General features: G+C 35.0%; 1 protein-coding gene and 1 pseudogene across 1 annotated transcript in view; both read right to left on the minus strand.

Annotated features, from left to right (window-relative positions):
• Positions 1-18,605, minus strand: part of LOC128092340 (uncharacterized) — a 28,500-nt gene extending 9,895 nt beyond the window's left edge. The window contains exons 1-2 of the mRNA XM_052705982.1: positions 18,524-18,605; positions 12,767-13,065 (exon numbers count right to left, since the gene is read on the minus strand). Coding sequence (XP_052561942.1) covers positions 12,767-13,065; positions 18,524-18,605 — 381 coding nt within the window. The remainder of the gene's footprint in view (positions 1-12,766; positions 13,066-18,523) is intronic.
• Positions 12,954-19,503, minus strand: LOC120431365 (40S ribosomal protein S2-like; annotated as a pseudogene).
• Between the last annotated feature and the right edge of the window lie 755 nt (positions 19,504-20,258).

Below are 20,258 nucleotides of genomic sequence, written 5' to 3' on the forward strand. Positions count from 1 at the left end.
ATAGAGCAGCCCGGGCAAATTTAACAAAATGTTGGTTAATCCAAGTAAGTATGGGTTTATTTTTGCACAATAATTTATCTAATGTGATTCTTTAGTAGAAATTTGAATCATTAAAAAGCTTATTTTTTTCAGAATCATCAATTATAAAATACATAGAAATGCCATGTGTATGTGTACGCAACATAAACAACATAAAAAATAGAGATGAAGTAAAATATAAAAAAAAATAAAAATATATAAAATATATAAAAGAAGATAATTATTATATTATATTATAATTGAAAGTTTTGTTGCAAAACGACTGCTCAATAAACTGGTAAGTAAAACTCAAAATATTTTTTTCAGGAATCGGAGTACGTTGAATAAATTTAATCAAATGCAATGAAAGTTTGTTGCCAAAAGTAATTGTAAAATTAAAGCAAGCTTAGTAAGTAGCATTTTTGATATTTCTTCTTTCCTCAATATAATTTCATTTATTTACGTTCCTTTTTTCAGTTTATAGTCGAAATTAAGAATTTTGTATTAAATTACTAATACATTTCACATGTCTATTTGCAGAAAAAGGTTCACTTTAGTGAAAATTCTGTTTCCAACCACAAGAAAAATAACTAAACCTGAGACCATTGTAGATGATGATGACTTATGGGATGATTTCACAGTGATGGTAAGTGGATACAACACTTAATTTTATACAACATAGTAAAAATATAAGCTTAAAACTTGGTGAAAATTTTGCTCGATTTCTATTTTTCAGGAATTCATGTTAAATTAAACATCTTTTTTAAATATGTTTAACAAAATTTGTAATATGCTTTTTCATTATTTTTAGTTTAATGCAACGTATTTTTTTAAAACATCAATCAAACTTTACATGTTTTATAACAACAGTTAAAAAAAAGTTTTGATTTGATGTTTTTTAACAGTAACTTAACAACTTCATGCAAAAAAAAAAAAAACAAATTAGTACTAAACGTTAAAGTTTTAGGCAGAATAAATGCGAAAATAAAAACACTCAGCTTTAATTTGTGAGGCATTATTACAAAATTTACTGCAAATTCAATAAAAATATTGCTAACAACAGCTAATTATTGACAACATATACGAATATGTATTCAAGTAAGACAATAGTTAAAATATAGCTAGAAATTCGGCCCAGCCTATATCGTTAGATAATTAAAGAAAATATATATCAACACTTACATAAATTATGTCTTATTAAGAAATGTTTTGTTATAAAATACTAATAATTTGCTGAAATTTTTTTCTAGATTTTTTTTCGGCCATTTAACCAACAAAAATGGCAATTCCAAGTATTTTTTTAGTTAATTTTAATTACCGGTGGTCAGCAATTTCGGGTTAACAAAATCAACAATCGATTGTTGAAAAAAAGCTGTGTAAAAAATTAACCCATACTTTTAGTTAAATTAACCAAGATTTTCTTAGATTTGCCCCGGCCGGTCTCTCCGTGTTGAAAATATTAGGCCAATAACATTTAATGTTATTTATAACAAAACAAGCTAACCCCGACAAACTTCGTCTTGTCATTTTTTCACTTCTTGACGTATTTAGCCTCCTGTGATCAAAATTAGATTTTACGCAACTTTTCCCATACAATCTGCAGATCTTCCGGAATTGGTTCCGGAGTGGCCAAAGTTGTCCTCTTTAGCGTAAGAACCTTCCTTGGGCTTATACGAACCCAACGCAGGAAAGAGCGCTCCGATCCGACTTTCCGTTATCAACTGATGTGCGTTCGAACAAAACCGTCGAAATTTTTTATATATATAGATTTGTTATACGTCGTTATTATTTTTTTGTTATTGGATTGTTATTGTAATAACAGACTAATAACATTTTTAGTTATTCTTCGAACAAATCTATGTTATTATTTTGTGTTATTTTAACAACTAATCCAATCATCCCAATAACAGTTGGAGGTATTCTTCCATAACAAAAAATGCTATCCAAAGTTGTTTTGGCCTTCAACCAATACCAGACCAATAATTTTTTTTGTTGTGATAACATAAACTGTTATTAAACCCTTATGCAAAAATTGATTTTTCAAGAAGATTCCATAACACATTCTGTTATTTTAACAGTATTTGTTATTGAAATGGCATAAATTTGTTATTACCGTCTGCCCGGGAAGACAAAAAGTTTGAATAAAACATGATCTTAATCTTGTAAAATTCGGTGCTTTTTTTAGGGATTTGATAAGATTTTTTCTTATTTTAATAAATGTCAGAAAATTAAATTGCTAAAAACTAAAAAAAAATAAATATCGACATTCTGATACAATCAAAGTATCAAGTTTTGAACAAAATATTTACGTTGCACTCTGTTAACGAGCGAAAGATGGTATCGAATATCCGATGAGAACTTTTTAGCTTACTCACATGCTGCTTGGGGAAACTACTGCAGCTATCGAAAACAAAATTAATTAAAAATCTCAATTACCCACTCTCTCATCATGGGGTCAATCGCATAACCCTATTCTGTCAAGTTTATTTTTCTCAGCATAATTTTTGATTTATGGTTTTTTAAATTATTATCTAGGTGTTCACCCAACACACATTTTTTATAAAACCTTTGTCAAAAACATTTAAATGTCCCTATCGATTTAGAAAAAAGTAGCTGCTAAAAATCGATCTGCAGAGGGTTACACACCAAAGAGTTGTAAGTTCATGATCAGACAGAGTGGACTGCATTAGTTTGAAAAGTCATCAACAACATTCTGGTCTCTTGACTGCATCGTATATGAACCGATTTATTGAGGTGGATTTAATAAAGTTCAGGAAAGTTTCTGGAAACATTTCCAATACGGAGCTACTGAAGCAGTCACTACCATAGATGGATGAAACTGAACATGTTTTTTTAATTGAATCTTCTGGAAAAACCTTTGGGGTCTACACCAGAGCAAACGAAGAGAACTTTTACAGCTGATGTGGAATAAAAGTGTTTTTTGATCAATATGAGAAAATTTTGAACGGGAAATTTCCAACCAATTTCCCGGAAGATCCCGGGAATTCCCGGGAAATTTAAATTTATTGAAAATTGTTTTTATATTGGTTCTGCTGCAACTAAGTTGTTTAGAACAGCGACTGAAAGGCTTAAACAAGTGTGAAGATCAATTAACACTTTAACTGCAAGTAAAAAATCATAAAACTGCAAGAAAATTTTATTTTTTTCTTATTTTATTAGCTCTAATAGTACAATAAATCAAAAAATAATGTCATTATTTTTTTTATCAAGGTAATGAGACAGTGAGTAGTGGAACAGCATCTAATTCCGTCGTACCTCTTATGTTGGCAGGTCAGCACTTTGACGTTTAATAACAACTCATTGAAGGCGATTTCAACTGAAATAGAGTGATAAATAGCTCAATAAGAAGTGAGCAAGCAAGTTACATTTAAAAGTTTTGCAAAATTAGTTGTTTAAATAGAAACAAAAACAAGGGTCCTGATTGCTCAAAATCAACCACTCCATTAGCGAGCACAAATAGCAGGCGACGCGATACTGCCCTGATGAATTCCTACCGTTTGTCACTCTATCACCATTCGCTCCCGAACACTCTCTCTTCTACTCTCCTTCTCTCTCTGATCGGCTCAGTCTACGAACGGCTCAGGCAGGCCGAATGTCGCCGATCAATCTGAACTGAACATATTTTTTCTCTGATGCGCTGCGTTATACTCATTGATTTGGGTTGCCTAAAATCAATGTTGTCAATTGAATTCTGCATTTATTTTGAAATCATAACATTATAGACACCATTCAAAGAAACTTCCACCAAGAAAAAATCAAATTGATTGCAAACTGAGGGCGTGAAGACAAAAAGACTGCCGCGCTGGCATTTTGTGAGAATGGCTCTTCGCTGAGCATGTTAGTGTGTGAGTGTCGTCGAGCGGCGGAGTAGGCAAATCTTTTCACGATGTATTTGTTCGCTGTGTGAACAGTTCGATCCACTCGCTAGCTGCTTGCGAGTATCATTCGCTCATGAATGCTAGCGGGTTGGAATAGGCGATGAGTGGGTGGTTTCTGTTCATTGAACCGAAAATCAGGACCCTTGGAAAAAATAGCAAATTGGATGGAGTTAGGAGCGAGTGCTTAACCTGCGAAACCTACGAGAATTTCCCCTAAAATGAATCCATACTCCACAATCATACAAATTATTTTCTTGCTTCTGTGACCAGTAAAAATGAGCGTGGTTTGATACAAAAAGTTGAAAAAAAATGCAGAAATTATGTTTTTCATGACAAATAACTTTTTAAAAAAAGTCATAATGGTTTCAGTTCTTGGACAAAATGGCAAAGCAAAAATCAAACTTCTCTTGTTTGTTTTACTTCAAACAACTCAATGTTTTCAAATATTTGGAATTAACATCATGTCACAATCAGTCGTACATGTTTTGATATTTAACCTTCTAACACGATTTAACGTAAAAAACACGATTAAAAACCATTTCTGATCACTTTTTTTCATTTTAATGCAAAAAAATAATTGACAAGACAACATTTTTTTCGATGGATCAACTATGGTCCCCTTGGAACCAGCTGTCAATTAGGAGCTTTTCTGTCAAGAAGGACCGCGAGGTTAATTTTTCAAAATTGATTTAAAAATCAATTTTAAACTCTTTGTGGTCGTACAAAGGGTCATTGTACTCAGAAAAATAAGCTTTATCGCTGTAAACAATAATATCAGCAATCTAAGGGAAACGGGAAATCTATTTTTTCAGGAAATCCCGGGAATTTTTTTCCCTGGACGGGAAATTGGACGCTCTACTCAAATTGCATCATATTTGAAAATTTTGGAAAAAAAGGGTTTTAATCATAACTCGGCGGCAATTCTTTTGGCCGTATTTGTTTCAGGTTTTTGTCCTCTAAAAAATAAAATTAAAAAAATTCAAAAACTTAAAAATACGGATATTGAAAAATTCCCTTTACTTTGCCAGGTTCCAACTGCCTTTCCACCTGCCTTTTTCCAGTATGCAAATTTGATCAACCAAACACACACGTTGCTCATTTTCCAAGGGACGCGTCCATAATCAACGGTGTGCTCGTGTCACATCATTGACAGTCTCTTGGATCTCACTTGACTCGACCTCTTGCCGTGCCAAAGAACCAAAGCCAAACGTGTGTCGTTCGAGACGGGAGTAGCAGCAGCATCAAACACGTTCATGTGTCACTGGACCGACCGGTGTGAGCTGTCAGCGCGCCATGTTTGAAGAAGAGGAAGAAGTTGAGAGAAAACCTACCGTAGTTGGTAAACTCATTAGGCGGGATGGTTCTGCCATCGACAGGAACGGGATTTTTTTTAGAAAAGAGATTTCACAAACGTTCAGAATCATAACGAAATCTACAATGTGAAAAATATCTTCACGAATTTTGAATTATGTTTGATTTTTCGTTGAAACATGAAAATTGATGTAGCTTTTGGTACATTGGATTTGGTCCAGTATGATTGTTGTTATATTTTGTTATGTTTATTTTCAAATTAATCTGGGTAATAACACATAATTTAAAAAATCGTAATGAATCAGATGTGGGAGAATCTTCGTCAAAAGAAAGTCTTTCGACGCTCATCAAGAGAAAAAATCGGAAGAGAACATGGCTCTCCTCTCTCGCGCACGAAAGATCGGGTACAGAAAACTTGAAAAAATCATCATCCGAATTATTTTACGGGACACGGATTTCACTACTACACGTGCAGGTGTTACGTCACACGTCGAAAAATCGAAAAATGGCTTGTCACTTTTCGTAGATAAACAATGTTTGTAAACAAAACAAATTAATTTAAATTAGGTGGCGCTAACAATGAGATTCACAAAACATCTTCTTCTGGTTGAATTTCTTCAAGAAGTTGAGGAAGTCTTGCAGCTTCAATCATCGGAGTTGTTATGAAAAAGTTTCTTGAAGAGCCATTTTGAGCTATTATACCCAATGTATCTGACTTCAACGCTCAACACTCTCATCTTTATACAAAAAAAAAAAAAAAAAAACAAGCAACGTTGATGTGGCATGCTCAAATTTGCAGGCAAAGACGAGGACGACTATCAGCGATAGTGATAGTCTATCACTATACACACTATCACTTACCTATCCTTTTCTCCGTAACTAACGTTGCAACGTTGATGGCAGGGATCGTATTAAATTGCTGGTGTAAGTTTCCAGTCAATATTGTTGTTTTGCATCGAACAGGCGCTTTATCCCTGGCAGTAATACGTTTTCAAGAGGAATGGGGATGTTTTTTGAAGTATGTTGCCATATTTAGGCGCTCAATCGATCAATCGAAATATGCATAGGTTTTTTTTGAAGGCAAAGACAATTATTTCAAAAGAAATTCTATAATTGTAAAACCGTAAAGAGTAGCGTTTTACTAGGGTATTTTAACCATTAGTGGACCCCCTCGTAGAGCCGAAGCACATTTTTCACAAATTTTCAATATTTTAAGCACTTTTTCATAACCCTTTGTACAAAACAATGAAAACTGAAGTCTTTTGAACAATTTTGACTATTTGTTTCATCAGTTTATTTGTTTTTGAGCAGAAAAATAGCCATTGGAAAAAAAAAGTTTTTTTCCTTTTATGGACCCCCTTTTCCTATAGTGGACCCGGGTCCATAATCCGATTGTGGACCCGGGTCCACTATAGGCAAACTGTTATTTTTAAACCAAATTTAACCGATATTTGATGTTTTGATGCATGGTGTAGGTCTAATGATAGATATAATGAATAAAAGATGGATTCTGCTCACTTTTTATCATAAACAAATATGTTTTGTTAACAAATTTGGCTTCAAACAACAACAAAACCAAACAGACATTTAAACACATTTATTTCCGAAAAAGATCAGAGAAAACGTTTCAAAAACCACTGTAAACATAAAATAATTTAAAAAAAGTAATTTTGATGCACATTTTTTCATATTAATTACATAAATGGTTGACCAAAACTAAACAATAGATTTGTTTACAGTTGCTGATAAAACCACGCATGTTTATTTAAAAAAAATGTTTTGTTCTTGATTTATTATTATAAAATATCATTTCAAACTGCAATTATGATGCTTCAGTTAAGTATAATTGACTATAGTTTTGATTAATTATAATTTTTTACGGCTTCAGCATTTTTGGTACTTTTAACATGAAACAGCTATATTTATACTCATAATTGAAAAATATATGCGTTTAGGTTGATAACAACAAGCATTCATTGTATGTTTAAGAGAAACTTTTGGTTAAATACACAGTTTTCTTCATTTTTGAAGGTTTAATTAACAGGGGTCCACTTTTGGAAAAGTTTGGATTTTCGTTGTCCTATATTGGACCCCCTAATTTTTGCTCGAAAATGAGCAGTTCTTCGCTTTATTTTAGTAAAGTTCCTTAAACTTACATTATTTCGACTTGCTGAAGTTAAATAATCAGTCAAAAAATGATTGGATAGTTAATTCAATCATAAAATATAAATGCAGTTTTGTTGTGAAAATGCTAGTGGCCATGGCTGATTTCAGATGTCGAACTCAAAACACTTATTTTGGTGAAAAGGACAGTTAAATATCAGTCAACATTGGTTTAAATGATGCTGAACATGCCAAATAAAAGATTTGTAGACAATAACACGCTTGAAATTGTGATTTTATTGAATTTTTCATCAAAAACACTTCAGAGGGTCCACTATAGGAAAGGGGTTTACTAATGGATAACGTACCCTACTAATCTGCGATTTTTCTCGCATTTTTTTTTAATTTTCACTGTATGAAACTTTTTTTATGCATTCCTATTGTCATACAAGCAATTTGGTATCATTCACTTTTCCGTACAAGTCTCCATACAATTTTGGGGGCTGGTCATACAAATGTATGTAAATGTATGAAATTCTGTATTTTGAGAAGGAATTTTTTGATTGATTTGGTGTCTTCGGCAAAGTTTAGGGAAAATGCTTATTTTTAAATAATATCGAAAAGAACATTAGATTTTTTTTTTAATAAATAGACCGTTTCAAAGAAAAGCTATTTTTTGGTATTTTTTTCGATTTCTTTTTGAAAAGCACCCTATGAAATGTTATGAAAAAAAAATCGTTTTTGAACGAGCAAAATATTATCCAAAATATATGCCTTCCCGTTTGTAAACATAGTAAAAACGAAGTTGACTTTATAGCTGTCGGCCACCATTGCTAGTACCAACCACTAGTGTCTTCCTTTTAACTACAAGGACTTCGCCGCCCTGGGCTCCTAAGTGTATGAAAGTATGGCACGGAGCGACGGCGCCGAATACCCATATTTACACAAAGAATTTTAGATGTAGCCAATGTTTTATGCTGAATACGCTTAAATACTAAGAATTTTGAAAATTCGTCACTTTTTGTTCACTAAAATGCAAATATCTCGACTTTGCAAGGACATAAATTAAATATTAAAAAAGTAAAATGTTATCCGTAAAATTTTCTATAAAGTGCATGCATTTAATATGACAACAAAATTTTTGAATATTTTTCAAAAAAAAAAAATCAAAATTTTCGAGGTGACCAAAATTGGATGACCTTAGTATGTTTGTCCCGCCCGTGTGGATCAATCGGACCACGCACTGGACTCACAATCCAGAGGTCGCTGGTTCGAATCCCGCGGCGGGCGCTCTAAAATTCTTTGTGTAAATATGGGTATTCGGCGCCGTCGCTCCGTGCCATACTTTCATACACTTAGGAGCCCAGGGCGGCGAAGTCCTTGTAGATAAAAAGGAAGACGCTAGTGGTTGGTACTAGCAATGGTGGCCGACAGCTATAAAGTCAACTTCGTTTAGTATGTTTGTCAGCGCACGAGTTGTAAACCAGTTTTGCGATTTTTTTGTTGTACCGAAACATTGGTCCTGCCATTCTAACCTATCATGGTGAGCACCAAAGTTTTGACAACATTTAATTTTTTTTGGGACGGTCTACTGACGATACCTCGGAAACAGTGTTGCAAATGAGTGACAAAAAAGTTATCATTTGATGCTCTCTGCACCAAAAACATCAGAGAGTATAGAGCAATTCTCTACGAAATCGGTCTTGTTTTTTAATTTTAATTTTTGTATTTTTTAATCCGACTGAAACTTTTTTGGTGCCTTCAGGGCCCAAAGAAGCCATTTTGCATCATTAGTTTGTCCATATAATTTTCCATACAAAATTGGCAGCTGTCCATACAAAAACGATGTATGAAAATCATTATCTTTTGAAGGAATTTTTTGATCGATTTGATGTCTTCGGCAAACTTGTAGGTAGGGATACGGACTACACTGAAAAAAAGTGATACACGGTAAAAAAATTGGTGATTTTTTATTTAACTCTTTGTCACTAAAACTTGATTTACAAAAAAATACTATTTTTATTTTTTTCATTTTTTGATATGTTTTAGAGGACATCAAATGCCAACTTTCCAAAAATCTTTGAACGAGTTATGAATTTTTTAATCAATATTCAATATTAACAAATATTCAATATAACGCCCTTTAAAAATGTTAGTCTTGGTTTAAATTTTTTGAAAATAATGTTTTCGAAAAGACATGCATGGCAATATCTCAGCAACTAAGGGTCGTATCAACAAAGTTCAAAAAAGCAAATTATAGAGAATTTTCTCAGCTCTTCAAAAATATTTTTTTCAAAAGTGAGCAAACATGTGCACTAAATTTAAAAACGAAAAACTTCGACTATTTTCAAAAAAGTTACCTTAAAATGGCCTTAACTTGAAAACGGTGCACTTTATCAAAATTTCACTAGTGTACTTTTTGATTGCAAATTTGATTTTACATCGAAAAATGAAGTTGAAAAATTTTTGCGATCAATATTTGGATTTTTTGAAAAAATAGTATCGATTAAAAAATTTATAATTCGGTCAAAGATTTTTTGCACAACCTGGAAATTTCTGAAAAGTTGGCATTTGATGTCCTCTAAAACATATCAAAAAATGAAAAAAAAGTGTTTTTTTGCAAATCAAGTTTTAGTGACAAAAAGTTAAATAGAAAATCACCAATTTTTTTTTACCTTCTATCATTTTTTTTAGTGTAGTCCATATCCACACCTAGATCTTTGACGCAGAAACCAAATCGATCAAAAAATTCCTTCAAAAGGTACAGATTTTTGAATTTTCATACATCGTTTTTGTATGGATAGCTGCCAAATTTGTATGGAAAATTATATGGACACACTCATGATGCAAAATGGCTTCTTTGGGCATACCGAAGGCACCAAAAAAGTTTCAGTCGGATTAAAAAATACAAAAAAAAATCGAATGATCGAAATCTGAGAGAGCTGCTCTATAGCGACCGTCACTATAGCTTGAGAGAACTCTTCTTGTCGCGATTCCCAGCGATGTCATTGTCTCTCTATCACTCCTCCCCTTTTCCTCGACTATGCTCGCTCACCGCTGAGTCTCTCCGAAAGCTGCAATGAAAAAACAAGAGACGGAGCCGACCACGCATGACGTCCCGTAAAACTGCACTAGCGAAATTGGTTTTGTGGCGGCTTTTGTGGTTAAACGCTATTGCGGTAGGATGATAGTTGAAGCGGGAATGTGAAAGAAAAGGAAAATGTCAAACGCGAGTGTGTTAACACAAAAGCATGTTCGGCTATGTTCGGCGCCGAGAGTATCAATACGGAAAGAAGAGCAGTTGTTTTTGGGGCATAAGTATTCAGGCTTGATTTTTGTAGTTGGTGCGAGCTGATAGTTTGGTTTTTTTTACAACACTGCGCGGAAACTGTTGGCCCGTTTTTGAATGTAGGAAATTGAAACTTTTGTGAAATTTTACTTTTGGAAAGGTCTACAAGTAGATAAACTTCCTAATTTCATAAAGCAGACCAAATTACACCACATAAACAACGTTTGCAACGAAACTCGTGTGAGCTCAATAGGAACAATCGACAGGAAAAAAATGAATTAATTCAACTGTCAAATGAATGGCGGTTTCCACCTCCTTGTTGTGGTCAATGTGGTTATGATTAATTAATGCATTTTTGTGAATCAGTGACAAATTGTTTATGTGCAAGGCGGTAATAAAATTGAACGGATTCCGGAGTAACATCGGATAAGCACTCATTTCCGGCAAAACAACTGCTGTCACGGCACTTATTTGATGGTGGCGTAAACAAAGCGGATGCACCCAATTACACAATCGGCCATTCCCCGTTGCCATCAATCAACAGTTTTGTGGTTGTTGATAAAACCAATCGATCAAACTTAATTCAATCAATATTGCGATGGATGCAACGGTACACGGAACAAAATCCGGTTTGCGGAATCGCAAACTTTGCTTCCGATTTGCTCTACCAATCGCAAACCTCCGTTTACACCCGTCAGCAGGAAGCATTGCTTCCAATATCGCAAACGGTGATTTTCGATATCGCAAACGTAACGCCGTAACGCATGCCTGCCAAAAGTACGCAGCACGCAGCCACTACGATATTTACTGTTTTGAATTGACCGTTGCTTTTAAAATTTTGGATGGAAATAATAAGAAGAAGAAAAGGTTTCAATGTTTTTATTTATTTATTCATAACAAAATCAAAGCAATTGTGTGAGTGGTTTACTACGGAATTTTGATTCTATCAGTCGTCGATTGTTCTGTTGGAGTGGGATGTTCGCGGGGCAGCAGGTTACTGCTGGGCGTCGGTGCCGCCGTTGGCATGTTACTCCCCGTGACGTGAGTCCCGGTGCTAAAAGAAGGTGGCGTGGCCGAAATGCACTCGTGGCTGCTTTACTTGCCAAAGTATTTGTGGCCGGCACCGCGGCAACTATGTTTTTGGTAATGATTGTACAGTAGCCCGGGTCAAAAAAAATAAAGTTGCTCAAATCAAAAATTATATGAGATTGCCCGAAAGAGTACTCAAAATGGAGGCTCCGGCCAAAATTTCAGCCCATTCGGTTGAAAACTGGCTTGCCTTGAGCAGGAACAAGTTTAAATGGGAATTAACCCGTAAAACTGGAGCATTTAGGTAAATTGCTCTGTACAAGTCAGCCGTTAACAAATGACGACTTTTGCATACCATGGGGTCCTAGGGGATGGTCTGGGGAACAATTCCTCCGAAGGGTGCAAGACGATCCGAGGCCCCTGGTCTTGCCTTGAACCGGATTCATTCCGGCGTCGCAGAAATTCTCATGGTCCCAGCAAAATGTATAGGGAAAATCAAAGCACACTAAGAAGGCTGCCTCGATCAGAGGACGCCACATGGCAATCAGCCACCACGTGGCAGGAGGGTATCATCAATTTTTGCTTTTAAAGTGGTTTTGTTATTCCTAGGACACTTTATTCAACCAGATATTTGATCAAAAACACCTTAACAACGCTAAATGTAATTTTGAAGCCGAATTTGAAGTTATTTTCCTGCCACGTGGTGGCTGATTGCCATGTGGCGTCCTCTGATCGAGGCAGCCTTCTTAGTGTGCTTTGATTTTCCCTATACATTTTGCTGGGACCATGAGAATTTCTGCGACGCCGGAATGAATCCGGTTCAAGGCAAGACCAGGGGCCTCGGATCGTCTTGCACCCTTCGGAGGAATTGTTCCCCAGACCATCCCCTAGGACCCCATGGTATGCAAAAGTCGTCATTTGTTAACGGCTGACTTGTACAGAGCAATTTACCTAAATGCTCCAGTTTTACGGGTTAATTCCCATTTAAACTTGTTCCTGCTCAAGGCAAGCCAGTTTTCAACCAAATGGGCTGAAATTTTGGCCTGAGCCTCCATTTTGAGTACTCTTTCGGGCAATCTCATATAATTTTTGATTTGAGCAACTTTATTTTTTTGACCCGGGCTATTGTACAGGTCCTTCTCGTGTTCGGTGACGTCGGCGGCGGGACCACCCGGATAGAGGTGCTGAGACCGGTGCAGCGTGCTCGGGTCGTCGATCTGGCTGATTTCCAGCGTCGCGCAACGAGCTGGCACGTCCCTTGAGCGGATTCGCGTACCGCCAGAAGTCCTGGAGGTTGACCGCCGACCTTCACCTCGAGAATCGACTTGAGCGGAGTGGCCTCCACTAGAAGACCGTCCGCCTGCAAGGTCCTCAGAATCTCCGCCAGCAGTCGGATCTGTGAAGGTGTTTGCCGAACTCACGGTGCAACTGCGAGCCGTAGACTGCGAAAGAGAACACCAAATTAAATTTCAATATTATCGTTCCTCGACTTTTCTAGAATTAAAAAAAAAACCCCTGAAATTCTAATTTTTTTATTGAAAAAACGAAATCGGGCCCTTTTTAACCTTACAGTTTCAATACTCAAACATTCTCCAAAAATTCTACAAAAATCTCTAACATTCTCAAAAAACTTCCGAACTTCTCAAAATTTTTGAAAAATTCTCAAATTTTTTAAAAATTCTCAGATTTTTTTAAAATTCTCAAAAATTCTTATAAATTTTCATAAATTCTCAAAAATTCTAAAAAATTCTCAAAAAATTCTCAAAAATTATCTAGAATACTCTAAAATTCTCAAAAATTCTCAAAAAATCTCAAAAATTCTCAAAAATCTAAAGTTCTCAAAAAATCTTACAAATTCTCCAAAAATCTCTAAAATTCTCAACAAATTTCAGAAATTCTCAAAAATTCTCATTTTTTTTTTAAATTCTCAAAAATTCTTAAAATTCTCAATAATTTTTAAAAAAAATTTAAAATTCTCAAAAAATCTCAAAAATTCTAATCTAATCTAATCTCTAATCTAATCTAACACAAACGCAGCCAGTCCGATGAAAGCATGCTGGAAAGTCTTGTGATTAGATTACGCCCCAAGCACTTTTCTTGTCATTATTAATAATTGTAGTACATCCGAGAACACCCGAAAATGTATTACAAAAATTAAAGCGGCCAGCCCTACTGCGTTGTGTTTACCGCAGAGAGGATTCTGAGAACGGATCACATTTCACAGAATCTACAGGGGAGGAAGGATGCGTGGACATACCGTACCAAACGCTCCGGTTTGTTATTGCGTTATTGTTGTGAAAGTTGTGTTTAGTGTAATGATATATAGTACAATGGTATATAATAAATAAATATAATCAATAACTTTGTTTAAGATACTAAATTACCTTCGTAACCAGCTGAAAAATAATAAATTATTAAAGGAAATGAGGCAAAGCGTACAGAACAGCGTAGAGATTGAGATTGTAGAGATTGTATGATATTTTAATGAGAATTTTGTTAGATTAGATAGAAAGAATTATAAAGAAGAAAAGATTTAACGGAATTTAGAAACGTGAGAAAAATATTGAAATATTTGAGAAACAAATATTAGAAATTCTTTGCAAAGGATACAATCTGGAAGCACTGTAGGGCAAGGGCAATGACACGTCAGACAACGCTGAGCTCCTCCCTCGCACGACAAACAGTGCTAATCGTTGGTCTCCCGTTCCTCCCAGGCAGCACCTCCCTGCTTCAAGCTTCCTCTCAGCAGCAGGGTGAAGTTTGGTAGACTCCCCTCTCACCAGTTACCACCTCTCCACCCCGCGTCTTTCACCGAGCCGATCGCGTTCAAAGTTCTAGGCAGCTCACAACAAACACCCTCGTACTGGGGTACAGTGGAGAGGGGGAGTCATCGGCTGACCAACACCATCTTATTCCTCCGCCGCTGTCAACGCACAGTCACTCTTGCACCACACTTGCATGCAAGTTGAGCACTTCGAAGTGTGTTTAGGTCAGGTCACACTACCGCGTGCAATTTTCTCTCTCACGACGGCGCTCGCAAAAAAAATACAAAGGTGGCCAGAAACGTCACCACCGACCGAAAAATAATTCGTTCAAAACGCACAAATATTCCACGAAAACGGGCAAACTCCACAATTTTCGCGACTAACTTTTCGCGGCCGACCGAATGACACTAAATTAGTAGGTCCAATCTTAGAAATTCGCACTGAAATCGCGATTTAAATGAAGCTGCCTTACACACACGACATTTGTCAAACGCGCCCGTACGCTCCTCCCCTCAAAAAATCTCAAAAATTCTAAAAATTTTCAAAAAATCTCAAAAGTTCTCAAAAATTCTCAAAAATTCTTAAAAATTTTCAAAAATTTTCTTAAATTCTCAAAAATTCTCAAAAATTCTCATAAAATTCTCAAAAATTCTCGAAAATTCTCAAAAATTCTCAAAAAATCTCAAAAAATCTAAAATTTCCAAAAACAATCAAAAAGTCTCAAAAATTTGTAACCTATCGCTTGTACGTAGTACAATCTCTGGTCACAATGCTTCGCATAATCCTGTCAAACTGAACCGTAGGGACAAGTTAGGATATTGTAATTAACCATTACACTTTTACAACATAAAACAAACACACAAGCTATCCCTTCGGCAAGCACGACTCACATCTCTATTGCGTCAAGTTCGAAATACGCAAACAAAAGCTTAAAATTTTATAAAAGGGACTTCTTCATTTTGAATCGTCCTCATTTGCCGCTACCGACTAGAATCCGTTACATATATTCTAGTCCCACCTGTAAAAGTCTTGTAATTTAAAGTGCAGTGAAATTGTTAAATCAGTGTTGAATGTTAACAGCATTCCAGTAGCGGCGAAATGGTAATTTAGTGTCTTTAACTATGTGAGTCGTGTCTTAAGAGTGTCTTTTATTGTTAATTTAGTGTCAGGGAGTTGGTCCCAACAATTCACCATCCAAACTAAACGCAAAGGACCGCGCTCAACGTCAAAAGAGGTCGTTTGGTTGGTGGTGCATGGAGTGTCACAAATAGTGGTAATTATTAATCAATTGTAAGATCTGCACAAAACGCTAGAAATGAACTCCTTTCCAGAACCTCCAAGTTGGCAAAGCGCGCCAACCCGAGAATTCTGTAGAGCGCAATGGCGGAGGCCATCCGGTGAGTTCATTGTTTAACCACTAGACACGAAAGCACAAGTACTAAAACAAAACTTAAACGCTCAGGTTTTTATCCAAGACATAGACACAAAACCAAAGACACCAAAACCGTTGCTGCGCCAGGCCTGGCCGGAGGAAGATCCTCCGACTTGACTCGACCACCGCGGGATACACTAGAACACACGAACACACACACACATGGTTAGGTTAGTTTTAAAACGACGAAAAATCAATAAATTAGGACAGTTAAACGCAATAAACTTGACTTTCTCCATATCCCAAAGCGACGATCTTTTGTGATTCTTTTTGCCAGGACAGTGCGATTAGCTGAATCGAACCAGGATTGTGAAAGGGTAGGTACAATTCTCCTTCCCCACGTCAATTGTGAGCAGTTGCAGATCTCTACATCTCTCTCTAATCTCCAAGAGTCTCAAGTTCTGGTTTTTATTTAATTTTTAATTAATGAACTAGTGGTGGTAATTGCCCCCTAGTTCGTTATTACAAATTCTCCAAAAATCTCTAAAATTCTCAACAAATTTCAGAAATTCTCAAAAATTCTCAAAAAATTTCAAAAATTCTCAAATTCTCAATAATTTTTAAAAATTCTTAAAAATTCTCAAAAATTCTCAAAAATTCTCAAAAATATTCAAAAAATCTCAAAAATCGACAATCTCAATTCTCGACAAATTTCAGAAATTCTCAGAAATTCTCAAAAATTCTCAAAAATTCTCAAAAATTCTCAAAAATTCTAAAAAATTCTCAAAAGTTTTCAAAAATTAGTATTTTAGTATTTAAGTATTTATGTATTTATGTATTTAAGTATTTTAGTATTTAAGTATTTTAGTATTTTAGTATTTTAGTATTTTAGTATTTTAGTATTTTAGTATTTTAGTATTTTAGTATTTTAGTATTTTAGTATTTTAGTATTTTAGTATTTTAGTATTTTAGTATTTTAGTATTTTAGTATTTTAGTATTTTAGTATTTTAGTATTTTAGTATTTTAGTATTTTAGTATTTTAGTATTTTAGTATTTTAGTATTTTAGTATTTTAGTATTTTAGTATTTTAGTATTTTAGTATTTTAGTATTTTAGTATTTTAGTATTTTAGTATTTTAGTATTTTAGTATTTTAGTATTTTAGTATTTTAGTATTTTAGTATTTTAGTATTTTAGTATTTTAGTATTTTAGTATTTTAGTATTTTAGTATTTTAGTATTTTAGTATTTTAGTATTTTAGTATTTTAGTATTTTAGTATTTTAGTATTTTAGTATTTTAGTATTTTAGTATTTTAGTCTTTTAGTATTTTAGTATTTTAGTATTTTAGTATTTTAGTATTTTTGTATTTTTGTATTTTTGTATTTTTGTATTTTAGTATTTTAGTATTTTAGTATTTAAGTATTTTAGTATTTTAGTATTTTAGTATTTTAGTATTTTAGTATTTTAGTATTTTAGTATTTTAGTATTTTAGTATTTTAGTATTTTAGTATTTTAGTATTTTAGTATTTTAGTATTTTAGTATTTTAGTATTTTAGTATTTTAGTATTTTAGTATTTTAGTATTTTTGTATTTTTGTATTTTTGTATTTTTGTATTTTTGTATTTTTGTATTTTTGTATTTTTGTATTTTTGTATTTTTGTATTTTTGTATTTTTGTATTTTTGTATTTTTGTATTTTTGTATTTTTGTATTTTTGTATTTTTGTATTTTTGTATTTTTGTATTTTTGTATTTTTGTATTTTTGTATTTTTGTATTTTTGTATTTTTGTATTTTTGTATTTTTGTATTTTTGTATTTTTGTATTTTTGTATTTTTGTATTTTTGTATTTTTGTATTTTTATATTTTTGTATTTTTGTATTTTTGTATTTTTGTATTTTTGTATTTTTGTATTTTTGTATTTTTGTATTTTTGTATTTTTGTATTTTTGTATTTTTGTATTTTTGTATTTTTGTATTTTTGTATTTTTGTATTTTTGTATTTTTGTATTTTTGTATTTTTGTATTTTTGTATTTTTGTATTTTTGTATTTTTGTATTTTTGTATTTTTGTATTTTTGTATTTTTGTATTTTTGTATTTTTGTATTTTTGTATTTTTGTATTTTTGTATTTTTGTATTTTTGTATTTTTGTATTTTTGTATTTTTGTATTTTTGTATTTTTGTATTTTTGTATTTTTGTATTTTTGTATTTTTGTATTTTTGTATTTTTGTATTTTTGTATTTTTGTATTTTTGTGATTTTGTTTTTTTGTATTTTTGTATTTTTGTATTTATGTTTTTTTGTATTTTTTTTTTTTGGAAGGCTGAAATTTAAGAATTTTGTCATTTACATTATCATTGAACTTTTTTTCAATTTAGTTGTTTTTGTATATCTGTGTTTTTGTAATTCGGTTTTTTTTTGTATTTATGTTGTGTATTTTTTTCGTATGTTTTTGTTGTTGTTTTCCTTCTGGTTTCATTGGTGTTTTTGTACCTTGTTTTTTTTTTGTGTTTTTATGCTTGGTCGGTCTTTGGTCCTTGACAGAACACGTGAACTCTGCAACTCTTATACCTAGTCTTGTACGCACTGTTGTACGAGTACCTACTCAATTTCGACCGATTAGGTAATGCTGTAAAAGAGCTGCTATCGCAGATGCCTCAGAATTTCCGGGCATCGACGATTTTACAACGGCGATTAAATAGCCTCTACCATAGGTTGTCGTCGGTGACTGTCGTATGGCCGTGGGCCTCCACCAACGATGCTCCGGCCAAGCTCGAATCGCTTAGCGAGGCACCAAGATACCGGACATCCGTGTCAATCATCGTCGGAAATGTATAGATGGGGTGGCAAGTTCCGCCGGCTGGAATTGGAAAGAAGCTTTTGAGTTTTGTTTGAAAGCTTTACCAAACATGGACACTAACCTGAATCTGATTGGTTTCATCCGGACTGAACTATTCAGATCGGAATTTGGAACCGGTATCCCAGTTTCTTGAATCACTTTCAGCATAACATGGCGGAAGAACCGCCGGAGAGATGACTGGTGTAGCTGGTGACCCGGATTTCTATTTTCGCGACTCCGACGCAATCCTCGATACCGGCTATCTGGAGCAGCTTCTTCGGGACCGGGGCTGACACAGTGCGGTGCCACGGAGAGCCGGATTGAAGCGCACCAGGACGGAACCGCAATTGCCAGGGCAGGGCACGGTTTGGGGCTTGCCGATCTTGTTACCGCAGTAACCACGGCGAACCGGCACGACCGACAGCTTGGCCAGGATGATGGCACCACAGATGGCGGTGGCCACTTGCTGCACGAGACCGATGTGGCCGTTGGAGTCACCGATGGCGACGAACGCCTTGAAACGGGTACGCTGACCGGCACGAGTCTGCTTTTGGACGGGCATGATCTTCAGCACATTCGTCCTTGAGCGAGCGGCTCAGGATCGGGAGCGAGTACAGGTAGACCTCCTCCAAGGCGCGGATCTTGCCATCGCGCATCAGGCGACCCAGCTTGGTCACTGGAACCCATTCTTTGGAGTCTTCCTTGCCGCCACGACCACGGCCCCGTCCGCGTTCTCCGCGGCCCACACCGGCACCACCGCGAGAACCAAATCCTTGAAGATTTGCCGTTTCGGAACTGTTTCCGGCGCAGTCGTGGGTTTTTGTACCGGGAAAAGAAAAACACCGTTCAGCAGCAGGTGGACCTGGTGGAGCAGATTCCATCCAGCGGTGTGCTCTTGTTTAGCCGAGATTTATCACTACCGATGAGATTCATGGGCTACTTGAGCCCATTTTTTAGTGGCGGACCTCCGGGGTTTCGGTTCTTGGGTCTGGTCAAATGTTTTGCCCAGCAAGAACGTAGACCGGTCCGTGTGCTCCGCATTTTCGTTTCACGCTTGATCGAATGTCGAGCTCAGCAGTTCTTTCCCGGACTATTAAAACTTGCAGACCACCGTGCCAACCTGAAGCGAAACAGAAAATTTATGATAATTTGAATTATTCTGTTAATAACTTTATATACTCACCGTACAAGTACTGAAACATGACTGGAACACTTATTTATAAAAAAATAAACGGCACTCAACGAAATGAACAAAATAAAAATAGGTTAGGTTTGCTGTTTGTTTACTACTTGCGAAAGATGCGAACAGCTGATCCTGACAGCGTAACGCATTGGCTGCGGCGGACTGGGCAAAAAAATGCGCCGCAAACATGGTGTTTGCGATTTTGCAAACTTTTTGCTTCAATATCGAAAACATTTTTTCCAATACCGCAAACATTCTCGATGATTTCGGAAACATCCAATGTTTTCGAATTCATCGCAAATATTTTTCGGATCCAGCGACCAGATTTTGTTCCGTGTAGTTAACCATCCAATGAATTTGTGTTTAAAATTGAGATAGATGTTTTTAGTTATGGAATTTCACTTCTCAACATTCTAATATCTATCCCTTCATGAACACCATCGGAAACGAGTC

This window comes from Culex pipiens, chromosome 1 (genome assembly GCF_016801865.2).
Source record: "Culex pipiens pallens isolate TS chromosome 1, TS_CPP_V2, whole genome shotgun sequence".
In the NCBI taxonomy this organism is placed as follows: domain Eukaryota; kingdom Metazoa; phylum Arthropoda; class Insecta; order Diptera; family Culicidae; genus Culex; species Culex pipiens.